The 13819-nt window shown below is 40.1% G+C and overlaps 1 protein-coding gene across 1 annotated transcript; it reads right to left on the bottom strand.

Annotated features, from left to right (window-relative positions):
- Positions 1-593: 593 nt before the first annotated feature.
- On the bottom strand, positions 594-1603 carry LOC140628618 (ferritin heavy chain-like). Its single transcript, XM_072817959.1, has one exon. It carries the CDS (start codon positions 1383-1385, stop codon positions 807-809), a length of 579 nt encoding a protein of 192 aa, XP_072674060.1. The 5' UTR covers positions 1386-1603; the 3' UTR covers positions 594-806.
- Positions 1604-13819: the final 12216 nt, after the last annotated feature.

Below are 13819 nucleotides of genomic sequence, written 5' to 3' on the forward strand. Positions count from 1 at the left end.
GATGAACATTTGCATTTTTTAGTAAGCTAAATGTTTTCAAATAAAGTTGAAGACTCCCTTTAATACTAGACTAATCCCATTCTTCACTTTTTCCATAGGGGCCACCACCGTGGTGAATTCTAGACCATGTTGTTTCATACTTTTACCATACACATGCTCCCATTCACACCGGAGCCCCAGGCCACCCTCCTCACTCCACCCCACCCCTGCTTCCCCATATAGTTAAAAAAAAAAAAGATTTTATTTATTTGTTCATAGAGACACAGCTAGAGAGAGAGAGAGAGGCAGAGACACAGGCAGAGGGAGGAGGAGGCACCATGCAGGGAGCCCAATGCGGGACTCGATCCCAGGTCTCCAGGATAACACCCTGGACTGCAGGCGGCGCTAAACCGCTGCGCCACCGGGGCTGCCCACCCCACATCGTTTATAAAGGGAAGACGGGTTTGTTTTCCAGGTTCCATGGAGTACCTTTCCTCTCCATCTTCAGAGATCCTGAGCTGCATACAGATGCGGTTGGGTGGGTGGAGAGACTCCTGAATACCTGTTGTAAAACTTAAAAGGTGAAGGGTTTGCACGGGAATCAACCAGAGACCTTTTTAAAGTTTTGAACCAAATAACTTTATTGAAACCAAACAACTTTATTATTCATTCATTCATTCATTCATTTATTTATTTATTTATTTATGGCAGAACTGGAAGAAAAAAACCTGAAGGTTCTGCCAAGGCAATACTGCAACATGCACGCTCGGCGGGGCGCCCAGGGGAAGTCGCCCTGGGCCCTGCCCGGGGGAGGTGTCCGTGCCAGGTCAGTTCTCTTTGTGGCTGTGGCGCAGGGTGAGCCTGTCGAACGGGTACTCGGCCAGGCCGGCTTCCGGGGCCCCCACGCTGCGCAGGCTGGTGCCGTAGCCTCCCAGAGCTCTTGGATGGCCTTGCCTCGCTCGCTCGCTCGCTCGCTCACGGAGGTAGCGGGCCTCCAGGAAGTCGCAGAGCTGGGCGTCGTTCTGGTCGGTGGCCAGCCGGTGCAGGTCAGGTCGAGCAGGCAGGCTCTGGTTCACGCGCTTCTCCAGGTGCAGGGCGCACTCCGTGGCCCTCGGGCCGCTCTCCCAGGCGTCGCGGTCGGGCTTCTTGACGTCGCGCAGACGGATGCGGCCCCCGCGCCGGTTCTGCAGCTCCACGAGCATCTCGGCGTGCTGGGTCTCCTCGCGGGCCTGGCGCTGGAAGAAGCGGGCCAAGTTCCTCAGGGCCCCGTCGTCGCGGTCGAAGGAGAAGGCCATGGACTGGTAGACGTAGGAGGCGGACAGCTCCAGGCTGATCCGGCTGTCGACGGCGGCCTCGCAGTCGGGGTGGTAGTTCTGGCGAACCTGGGAGATGGGCGCGGCGGCCATGGCTGGCGGCCCGGGCACCGGGACGAGGGCGAACACGTCGCGGAAACGAGAGCCACGGAGTGGGCAACGGCGGGGCCGACTTCGGTGGTGGCCTCGGAGATTGCCCAGCGTGAGTGGTGAGGGAGGCCGGAGCCCGAATCAGTGGCGGTTGATCTGAGGGAAGTGGCGGTTGAGATGGGAGACAGCTCTGGGAGGGGACCGGAAATGTCGTCCAGGGAAGGGGGCGCACTTCCGGCTCAGCGAGGGCCGCAAAGGCTGTGTTCTAGGTTCTGTTGGAGCCTGAGTGAGGCAGAGTGACCCTGTGCTGAGCACCTGGCGTTTACTAATACAGTTTCTAATTTGGGGATAATGTGTCTATTTTCCAAGTACTCTCATTCTGGCAGCCTAATTTTATTTTATAAACTCATTCTCACCCAAAATTCTAAGAATATGAATTTGAATTTTCGGTAAATTTCTCTTCTGTTTCCTGTAAAATATAAATATAAATTTATCTGTTTATCATCTTCTGTTTTACTTTCCTGAAATACTTAAAACTTTGCCATTCATATTTAGTAATGAAGGACTTGTTTGATTAGCCTAGGTAATTAGCATGGGTCTGAATTACAGTTGTGATGTTCATTTCACTAATAGGTTTCTCCTCTGAATGGTTAGAATGGAATGTATCAATTAAGGAGTGATCTCCTCCTTTAGGAGTACATGCCATGGAGCTTGCAAGTAGGATAGGTATCATCCCCAAAGCCAAAAAGCATGGCATTTTCTGACACTGAAAGACCTCAATGGATTGCTCTTCTAGGTAGATATGTTTTGTTTCTCTTCTGCTCTGATTTGGGTTCCCTTTCTGGTCAAGTAATTCACTGTCTTTGGAGTATAGGTTAAAGAGATTAAAGCAGTTCAGTTGCCACTGTGGCTTTGTTGAATGTAAGTAAGGCTGGGGGAGGGTCAGAGCAGAATAGAGGAAAACAGATTTGTCTTCAGAGAGTGAGTCTTTAATCTCACATTCCACCCAGGACCTTCTGCTGTCCTTTGATTTCATTGACTGTTCTTGAAACTTCTTTGAGTATGCTTGACTTTCTACTGCAGGTATTTTAAGTCCTCTTGTGTTGTCAGTTTGAAAGCAACTCCTGTTTCTATCTTCTAAGCATTCTTCACGACCTCTGGTTTGCTAACTCTGTTTATTCTGATTTGTGTAGATAACTGTTTTTGGGTATGGTCCACCACCATGATTCAATTACCACTTTTTACTTTTTAAAAATATAAATACTTATTTTTAAAATAATTAATGCATCTTCATGGCTCAAAAACCACATCATTCTACTCTCTGTAGGCAACCAATGGGGTATTACTTGTTATAATCAGAAAAAAGAGGAAGAAAAGGAAAAAATATCGCTCATGTTTAGAAAAGTCATAGAGACATAAGAAGAGAATCTTTAGAAACATATTCTTTAGAAGTATATTATTTTTGAGTGCACATGGAGCATTTACCAAGCCAGACCATTCTCTGGGCCATACATCAAGTCTCAATAAACTTAATGAATTTAAATCATGCAAGATATTTTCTCTCACTACAGTGGAATTAAACTAGAAATTATCAACCAAAAACTATCTGAAAAACTCCCATATATTTGGAAACTAATAACATACTTCTAAACAATCCACGACTCAAAGAAGAGACAAGGGGTATTAAAAATTATTTGGAACTCAATGTAAGTAAAGCACAGCATATCAGCATTTTTGAGATGTAGCTAAAACCAATGTTTAGATAGAAATAGATAACACTAAATGTGTATATTAGAAAAGAGTAAAAATCTCAAATAAATTATCTGACTTATCTAACTTCCCACCTTAAAAAGTAAAAGAATGAAGAATAAAATAAATCTAATTAGGCAGAGGTAAGGAAGAGTTTGTCACAAGTCAGGAAGTATTTTACAGCCTGGGACAAAACTAAAATGTTGAAAACCTTGAATAAACCAAGAGTAAAGCATGTCTACTCTTATTGGGAATTGACCCTAGGGAGAGATCAATGGGTCTGCTATAAAGTCTATGGTTGGGCTGGTCATTCAGAATAGAGGTCTAGGTGAAAACTCTCTTTCCACTGTATGATGCCTAAAGATACTGGATCAAAGACCTGGGACAGAGTGAGGATTCTTGGTAGGCTCTGGACCAGGAAAAGTTGAGAATGACTACCCAAGGCTTTGTCCTTTGAGTGACTTGTATCTGTATGCCTAGAACCAAGTGTCTGAATAAGAAGAGCCAATTCAAAATCAACTGTTCTTCTTGCCAATTACCTTCCTAACTTCCTGACCCCAAGGAAAAAGATGGAAATCCAACCTTCAGGCTACGATTGTCCTTGAATAACAATACTCCTTTCTAGATTTTCCTTGATGTTTCTTTTGATTTTATATGTGGCAACATGTTTGGAGTGAGAGGAGAACTGTCAGCATGATTTCACCAGGCTCTACCCTGGCCCTCTCACTAGAGATGAGCTACATATTCATTTTTAGAAATAAAAAAGAATAGATAAGTGTCACTGCTCTATAGAAGTGGAATGTTGGTTTCTTTTTGGCCTGAGAAGAACTCAGGCCAAATTTGGCAGAGCATGAGTTTAAAGGAGATATGGTGGTGATGGTGGTGGTCATAGTGGTGGCTTAGTGCCTTCATGTGTGTGTGTTTGTGCACACGTGTGTGTCTAGGCCAGAGTCACCTTATTCTGTTTTGACAAAGTGGATTCCAAAGAGCTCTAGAGAGTTCAAGTCAACTGTCTTAAGTCCCAGACAAGGCCACAAAATTTGGTTAACAAGTCAAAATTACTTAGAGATCAATCATACATGCCCATCATAACTGAAAGTATTTTTGCCTTTCCTTGCTTTAGTTTCGCTTTCTCTACTTCATTCTTAGTTTCACTCTTTTTTTTTTAAGATTTTATTTATTTATTCATGAGAGACATACAGAGAGAGAGAGGCAGAGACACAGGTAGAGGAGAAGCAGGCTCCATGTAGGAAGCCCAATGTGGGACTCGATCCCAGGACTCCAGGATCATGCCCTGGGCTGAAGGCAGGCGCCAAACCACTGAACCACCCAGGGATCCCCTTAGTTTCACTCTTTCTCTTTCCTTCAGTGAGTAACTAGAGATCCAGAAAGTGGAATGATTTGAGGAAAAATGAAAAATCACATTTATTTAGCAACAGAACAACTTAGGAAAGGGGAAGATTTAAAATGGCACAGTATCAAAAAATGATAAAAAATAAAATGGTGCAGTATCAAAACCAGACAAAGCCATCACAAGAAAAGAAAGCAACAAATAGTGCTAATGAACAGAGCTATAAAAATTATGAACAAAATACTAGCAAACTGAATTCAGCATATAAAAATGATTATACACCATAAGCAAGTGGGATTTATTTAAGGAGTGCACAACTGTTCCAGTATATGAAAATCAATCAATGCAATACACCATGTTAATAGAATAAAGCGCAAAAACATCTCAATAAAAATGAGAAAGGAATTTGACAAGATCTGCTATCTTTTTATGATAAAAACAGCCAACAAACTAAGAATAAATGGAAACTTCCTAATCTTGAAAAAGATATATACAAAAACCTATAACTAACATCATACTTAAAGGTGAAAAATGAAATCTTTCCTCTAAGATTAGGAACAAGACAAAGATATCTGATCTCACCATATCTATTCAACATTGTGCTGGAGGTTTTAGCCAGGTAAATTAGACAAGCAAAAGAAATACAAGGCATTCAAATAGGAAAGGAAGAAGTAAAACTATTTTTATTTGCAGATGCTATGTAGAAATCCCTAAGGATTTCCCCCCAAAATTATTGAAATTAATAAACAAGTTCAGCAAGGTTTTAGGATACAGTCAATACACAAAAATCAGTTGTGTTTTTAAACACCAGTAATGAACAATCTGAAAATTAAATGAAAACAATTCCATTCACAATAACATCAAAAAGAATAAAATACTAAGGAATACATTGACAAAAGAAGTGCAAGGTAGCACACAGTAAACTACAAAACATTGTTGAGAGAAAATGAACAAGACCTAAATAAATGTAAAGACACTCCATGTTCATGGATCAGAAAACTTAACACTACTAACGTGGCAATTTACTTCCTATCATCAATGTTATTTATTCCATAGTCAAAATTAACCCTGCCACATTTTTTAATTTAATCGATTTATTCTCAGCCCTATCTCATATAAATTATTTTTTAAAGATTATTTGAGAAGGAGGGAGAAGGGACAGAGGAAGAGGTAGATAATCTTTTTTTTTTAAGATTTTATTTATTTATTCATGAGAGACACAGAGCAAGGCAGAGACACAAGCAGAGAGAAAAGCAGGCTCCATGCAGGGAGCTCCATGTGGGACTCGATCCTGGGACTCCGGGATCATGCCCTGATCCCAAGGCAGATGCTCAACTGCTGAGCCACCCAGGCACCCCAGAGGTAGAGAATCTTAAGCAGACTCCCTGCTAAGCAAGTAGCCCAACTTAGGGCTTGATCCCAGGACCCTGAGATCATGACCTGAGTCAAAATCCAGAGTTGGATGCTTAACCAACTGAGCCACCCAGACACCCCTTGTATAAATTCTTAAAAATACAGCCTCAGCATGAGTTTATACCCCAAATAATTCACATATATCAAACACCAACATATCCAAAGTCATATCTGTATAAGTGTGCACATTATTTGTACTTCTGTAGTACCTGGGGCTCACTCATTAAGAAATATTTATTTACTTTCTTCATTCCTTCATTCAGTATTCACCACCCAGAATCAGATGGCAATTCTCAAAGTGATCTACAGATTCAACACGTCTCTAAAAACTCTGTTTGGTTTGTTATTGTTATTTATTTTTTTGCAAAAATTGATAAGCTGAACCTAAAATTACTGACCTATAAGTGCTCTAGCCTTAAAATAGGTTTAATTGGACTTTCAGGCCTCAGCTATTCTAGATATTTATTTATGTATTTATGTATTTATGTATTTATTTATTTATTAAGTTTTTATTTAAATTCCAGTATAGTTAACATACAGTGTAGTATTAGTTTCAGGTGTACAACATAGTGATTCAACAGTTTCATACATCACCCAGTGCTCATCACAAGTACACTCCTTAATCTCCATCACTTATTTAACCCATCCCCCACCCACCTCTACTCTGATAACCATCAGTTTGTTCTCCATAGTTAAGAGTCTGTTTTTTGGTATGTCTCTTTTTATTTTGTTCCTGTGTTTTGTTTCTTAAATTCCACAGTGAGTGAAATCATATGGTATTTGTTTTTCTCTACTTACCTCACTTAGCTGAGACAATACTCTCTAGCTCCATCCATGTTGTTGCAAATGGCAAGATTTCATGCTTTTTTATGGCTGAGTAATGTCCCATTGTATGTATATACCCACCTCTTCTTTATCTATTCATCACTTGATGGACATTGAGCTGTTTTCATAATTTGACAATTATAGGTAATGCTGGCATAAACATTGGTGTACATGTATCCCTTTAAATTAGTACTTTTGTATTCTTTGGGTAAATACCTCAGAGTGTGACTGCTAGATTAGAAGGTACTTCTATTTTGAACTTCTTGAGGAATCTCTATACTTTTTTCCAGGGTGGCTGCACCAGTTTGCATTCTCACCAACAGTGCACAAGAGTTCCCCTTTCTCCATATCCTCACCAATATGGTTTTTTATTTTAACCATTCTGACAGGTGTGTGGTGATATTTCGTTGTAGTTTTGACTTGCATTTCCCTGGTGACCAGTGATGTTGAGCATCTTTTCATGTGTCTATTGGACATCTGTATGTCTTTTTGGGGAAAATATCTGTTCATGTATTCTGCCCATTTTTCAAATTAGATTATTCATTTTTGGGTGTTGAGTTTGATAAGTTCTTTGTAGATTTTGGGTACTAACCTGTTATCAGATGTCATTTGCAAATATCTTCTTGCATTCCATAGACTGCCTTTTAGTTTTGTTGATTGTCACCCTTGCTGTGCAGGAGCTTTTTATTTTAATGAAGTCACATAGTTTATTTTTGCTTTTGTTTCCCTTGCCTCAGGAGACATATCTAGAAAGAAGTGGCTATAGCCAATGTCAAAGAAGTTACTGTCTGTGTTCCCCTCTAGGATTTTGTTGGTTTCCTGGCTCCAATTTAGGCCTTTAATCCATTTTGAATTTATTTTTGTTTGGTGTAAGAAAGCAGTCTAGTTTCATTCTTTTGCATGTAACTGTCCAGTTTTCCCTGACACCATTTGTTGAAGAAACAGTCTTTTTCCCATTGGATATTCTTTCCTGCTTTGTCAAAGATTAATTGACCATATAGTTGTGGGTTCCCTTCTGGGTTTATATTCTGTTCCATTGATCTATGTGTTTATTTTTGTGCCAGTACAAAACTGTCTTGATCACTACCACTTTGTAACATAACTTGAAATCTGAAATTGTGATGCCTCCAGCTTGCTGTTCTTTTTCAAGCTTGCTTTGATTATTCAGTGTCTTTTCTGGTTCCATACAAATTTTAGGATTGTTTGTTCCAGTTCTGTGAAACATGCTGTTTTGATAGGGGTTGCATGAAATGTGCCTCTCTCCAGGAGCAATGCAATGCCCTCCTGGCTCTATCCCATCCAAGCCTGCTGAACTTTAAAACTCTAGGCTTTAGAGACGTGGTGTGGGCAGGGGCTTGTGCTGGTCTTCTGGGTGAGGGGCTCACTGTGCTGTGACTGATGCAAGCTTGACTGAGAGGGCAGTCCCCCATGAGCACAGTGGGGTACAGCTTGGTGTAAGCAAGTTAGGCAGCCCTTGGATACTATGCTGCTCCCCTCAGGTTGCTCTGTGTTTATGCTGAGGGGCGGGAAGGGAAATGGCATCAGCCAACTCCTTTGATCCCAGTGAGACATCTCTGTGAATGCTGCCTCTCAGGGATGTACTCTGAGAAGTGTGAATGATCTCCCCACTGTGTGCCCCAGGTGATTTTCAGATCACTGTTTCTATGCTGTCTGCCCATCCTAGTTGTTTGCCTGCCTTCTCTCCAAGAGCAGCACAGTGTTCTGTAGGTTCTATCCTAGCCAAGCTAGCTGACCTTTAAAACTCCAGGCTTTAAGCCCTGCTGGTTATAAAAACTCACAAAATTCAGCCCCTCTCATTTTCCAAGCCAATTGCTTTGGGGAAGTGTTCTCCTTGTACATCCCCCTGTGTACTTTTCTCTTCTCTCTCTCTCTCTCTCTCTCTCTCTTTCTTTCTTTCTTTCTCTCTCCCTCCCTCCCTCCCTCCCTCCCTCCCTCCCTCCCTCCCTCCCCCTTCTCTACAACCACAACTCCCTCTCCTCTACAACACCTGTGATCTGTTTGCCCCCTAAACCATGTCTCTGCACTTCTACCTTTTCCAATGTGGCTTCTTCTCTCTCTTTAGTTGTAGAGTTTGTTCTGTCAGTCTTCAGGTCAATTTCTGGGGTATTTAGGATGATTTAATAGTTTTCTAGTTGTGCTCATGGGACAACATGAGCCTACTCTGCTGCCATCCTCAAAATCTCCCCTGTTCTAGATATTTACTTATTTATTTATTCATTTATTTGCCTTTAACATGCTTTACTTATTATCCATCTTGAACAATGGCTCTTGGTGGCCACTAGATGGAAGCATAACAACACTCACATTTTCAAGTGCCTTTTGGAAAATTATTTCATTCGTTCAAGCTATATTTGTGGCATGAACAAATGCTGTCACTGGCTTTTAAAATCTGAATTCTCCTCTGTATTTATTGCATAATTTCCCAGTGTGAGTAATTTATTGCTGTTGCTGTAAGTCGTTGTGATCGTCAAAGCCGTAAGTCAGTCTAGGCAGTGTACAGATTTGGAGATCCAAGATGGAGTGAGACTAGAATCTTACCATTCGCCTTTTCCATGTCACTCTAGGAACTCTGTTGTATTCTCTTTTCCCTTATGGTATATTGTATTATTTACTTACAATTATTTCTTCCCTCTCCGTCCATGAATACTTTCCTGACCAATGATTTTGGGTGTCCTTTGTCATTTGTTTTGGGTAATGCTATTCAAGAAGACATAAGGTTTGCCAGATTTGGCCAAAAGATATAAATGTGTTTGCATGTTTGGGCTTGGCCCCTTATGTTTCTTGGATCCACCATTTGAATAACATATCCAGGGCCTGTTGCAAAATGAGGAGACATATAGAGTAGACATGAACCTGACACAACTAAACTCAATCCACAGCCAAGCCTAGAAAGTACCAGCTGAGACCTGAAAAAGTCATTCTGTAGACCTGTGAATAAGATTTTTAAGTTCCTTGTTAGATAGCTTTCCTGCAGCAAAATTGCCTAAGACAACTCCCCAAAATATAAGAGTTTCAAACCTAGTTCTTTTACTGATATGATCCCCCTACATGGAATGATAACAGCCAGATTTTGATTACTCTCAGCTATAAATAGATGATGGCTATTAGTCACTACAAATTAGTGCCTAGTAAAGTCAATTTTCAGATTCTAATTCACTTCAGTAAATGATTTAATAAAATGTTATCAAATAACAAAAGTTTAACTTTATGTAGTTTCCAAGACCTAATTATCATGAAAAATACTAAGCTTCAAAGAACACCATAATCCTTTTCTATACATGCAAAGAAAAAATACCTCTTTAAGTGCATGTTATTTGGCTTTAGTTCCTTACAAGGCGTGTTAAGTTTTCTTTATAAAGTAGCATATGGTAGACAGAATAATGATCTCCCAGTGATATCTACATCCCAATCCCTAGAATTTGTGAATATGTTACTTTACATGACAAAAAGGATTTTGTACATTTGATTAAATTAAGAGCTTTAGGGATCCCTGGGTGGCGCAGCAGTTTGGCGCCTGCCTTTGGCCCAGGGCACGATCCGGGAGACCCTGGATCGAATCCCACGTCGGGCTCCCAGTGCATGGAGCCTGCTTCTCCCTCTGCCTGTGTCTCTGCCTCTCTCTCTCTGTGTGTGACTATCATAAATAAATAAAAATTTAAAAAAAATTTAAGAGCTTTAAAATAGGGAGATTATGTGAATTATGTGGGTAGGACAAATATAATCACATGAGTCCTAAACAAGGAGAAATTTTCCCAGTTATGGTCAGAGGAAGATATGCTGTGGAAGAAGAATAATCATAGAGATGGAGCATTGCTGACTTTGAAGATTGAGAAAGAAGCCTGCAAGCCAAGGAATGTGGGCAGTCTCTTGAAGCTAAAAAAGGCAAAGAAATAGATTTTACCCTGGAGCCTCCTGAAGGAATTAAGCCCTGCCTACACTTTGATCTTAACCCAGTGAGACCTGTGTCAGACTTCTGACCTACAGAACTGACCAACGCAAAATTTGTGTTTCTTTTCATTCAAGTATAACATATAATGTTATATTAGTTTCACAGGTGTAACACATTGATTCAAATTCTATACTCTGCTCACCATGGTAAGTGTAATCACCAATATTGTAATACAATGTTATTACAAGGTATTGTATTATAATGTAAAAAGTATTAATATTACAATATTAATGACTGTTTTCTTATATTGTACTTTACATGTCCATGACTTATTTATTTTATAACTGGAAGTTTATTCCTATTAATCCCTTTTATCTATTTCACCCATCCACCCCCAACTCCACTCTGGCATCCCCTAGTTCTCTGTATTTCAGTCTGTTTTGTTTTTAGATTCCACATATAAGTGAAATCACATAGTATTTGTCTTTCTCTTATTTTACTTAGCATAATACCTCTTGTCCATCCATGTTGTCATGAATGGCAAGATATTCTTTATTATAGCTGAGTAATAGTCTATTGTGTATATACATCTTTTTTTTTTACACCCCACATCTTCTTTATCAATTCATCTATCAGTGGATACTGTGGTTGCTTCCATTATCTTGGCTATTGTAAATAATGCTGCAATAAACATAGAAGTGCACATATCTTTTTGAATTAGTGTTTTTGTTTTCTTTGTGGAATTACTGGATCATATGGTAAGAAGTTTGTGTTGTTTTAAGCCACTAAGTTTGTGTTAACTTGTTACAGCAGCACTAAATAACTAATACATATATTACAACAATCTCTCTCTCAAAGGGATAGTTTTTAAGGTATTAAAAGTTTTTCTTAAAAGGCATTCATCTGGGGCTCCTGGGTGGCTCAGTCAGTTGAGCATCTGCCTTTGGCTCAGGTCATGATCCCAGGGTCCTGGGATTAAGCCCCATATAGGGGCTCCCTGGTCGGAGGGATATCTGCTTCTCCCTCTCACTCTGCCTCTCCCCCTGCTTGTGCTCTCTCTCTCTCTGTCTGAAATAAATAAATAAATTTGGGAAAAAAAAACATTCATCTTCAAATCTCTATATTATAGAAAATGGGTAGATGAAATAAATCTTTCCTGTATTGAGGACGTTTATGTGGACTTTTTTCTCTTAAATATTTTCTAGAGGTAAAAAGCACATTAGAAACATTTATGGTTGTCTTTTATGATATCTGTCTCTGGATTTCTGCAATTAGCAATGGATCCTTATTTGTTAAAGATTCTGTCATTCGTAAATTTGCCTGTTCACTAAAATCTATTTGTAACCTTAAAATCAATACCTCTAATCTGTGAATTATAGGAATTCACAGATGCAGAGTGGCAAAAAATTTGAGGTACTCAAATTTACATGCCGACACTGTCTTTTCTGGGTGTCTATAAAATGAATTTGTTATAAAATCAGTCAATGGGAATAAGTCTCTTCTGACTAATACAGAGCAATAAAAGAGGGGTTACATATGTCAGTTGCATTCCTAAATATCCACTACAGAATTCTATTGATTGATTGATTTTTTTTACAAGTTATTTCTTTTTTTTTATTGGAGTTCAATTTGCCGACATTTAGCATAACACCCAGTGCTCATCCCATCAAGTGCCCCCCTCATTGCCTGTCACCCAATCACCCTAACCCTCCGCCCACCTCCCTTTCCACTACCCCTTGTTGGTTTCCCAGAGTTAGGTGTCTCTCGTGTTCTGTCACTCTCACTGATATTTCCCACTCATTTTCTCTCCTTTCCCCTATAATCCCTTTCACTGTTTTTTATATTCCCCAAATGAATGAGACCATATAATGTTTTTCCTTCTCCAATTGACTTACTTCACTCAGCATAATACCCTCCAAGTCCATCCACATCAAAGCAAATGGTGGGTATTTGTCGTGTCTAATGACTGAGGAATATTCCATTGTATACATAGACCACAGCTTCTTTATCCATTCATCTGTCGATGGACACCAAGGCTCCTTCCACAGTTTGGCTATTGTGGACATTGGGGCTATACACATTGGGGTACAGGTGTCTCGGCTTTTCAATGCATCTGTATCTTTGGGGTGAATCCCCAACAGTACAATTGCTGGCTCGTAGGGTAGCTCTATTTTTAACTCTTTGAGGATCCTCCACACAGTTTTCCAGAGTGGCTGCACCAGTTCACATTCCTACCAACAGTGCAAGAGGGTCCCCCTTTCTCCACATCCTCTCCACCATTTCTTGTTTCCTGTCTTGTTAATATTCACCATTCTCACTGGTGTGAGGTGGTATCTCATTGTGGTTTGGATTTGTATTTCCCTGATGGCCAGTGATGCAGAGCATTTTCTCATGTGCTTGTTGGCCATGTCTATGTCTTCTTTGGTGAAATTTCTGTTCATGTCTTCTGCCCATTTCATGATTGGATTGTTTGTTTCTTTGCTGTCGAGTTTAATAAGTTCTTTATAGATTTTGGATACTAGCCCTTTATCTGATATGTCATTTGCAAATATCTTCTCCCATTCTGTAGGTTGTCTTTTAGTTTTGTTGACTATTTCTTTTGCTGTGCAGAAGCTTTTTATCTTGATGAAGTCCCAATAGTTCATTTTTGCTTTTGTTTCCCTTGCCTTCATGGATATATCTTGCAAGAAGTTGCTGTGGCCGAGTTCAAAAAGGGTGTTGCCTGTGTTCTCCTCTAGGATTTTGATGGATTCTTGTCTCACATTTAGATCTTTCATCCATTTTGAGTTTATCTTTGTGTCTGCTGTAAGAGAATGGTCTAGTTTCATTCTTCTGCACGTGGCTGTCCAATTTTCCCAGCACCATTTATTAAAGAGACTGTCCTTTTTCCAGTGGATAGTCTTTCCTGCTTTGTCGAATATCAGTTGGCCATAGAGTTGAGAGTCCACTTCTGTGTTCTCTATTCTGTTCCACTGATCTATGCGTCTGTTTTTGTGCCAGTACCACACTGTCTTGATGATCCCAGCTTTGTAGTACAATCTGAAATATGGCATTGTGATGCCCCCAGCTCTGGTTTTCTTTTTTAATATTCCCCTGGCTATTCAGGGTCTTTTCTGATTCCACACAAATCTTAAGATGATTTGTTCCAACTCTTTGAAGAAAGTCCATGGTATTTTGATAGGGATTGCA

This window comes from Canis lupus, chromosome X (assembly GCF_048164855.1).
Source record: "Canis lupus baileyi chromosome X, mCanLup2.hap1, whole genome shotgun sequence".
Lineage (NCBI taxonomy): Eukaryota > Metazoa > Chordata > Mammalia > Carnivora > Canidae > Canis > Canis lupus.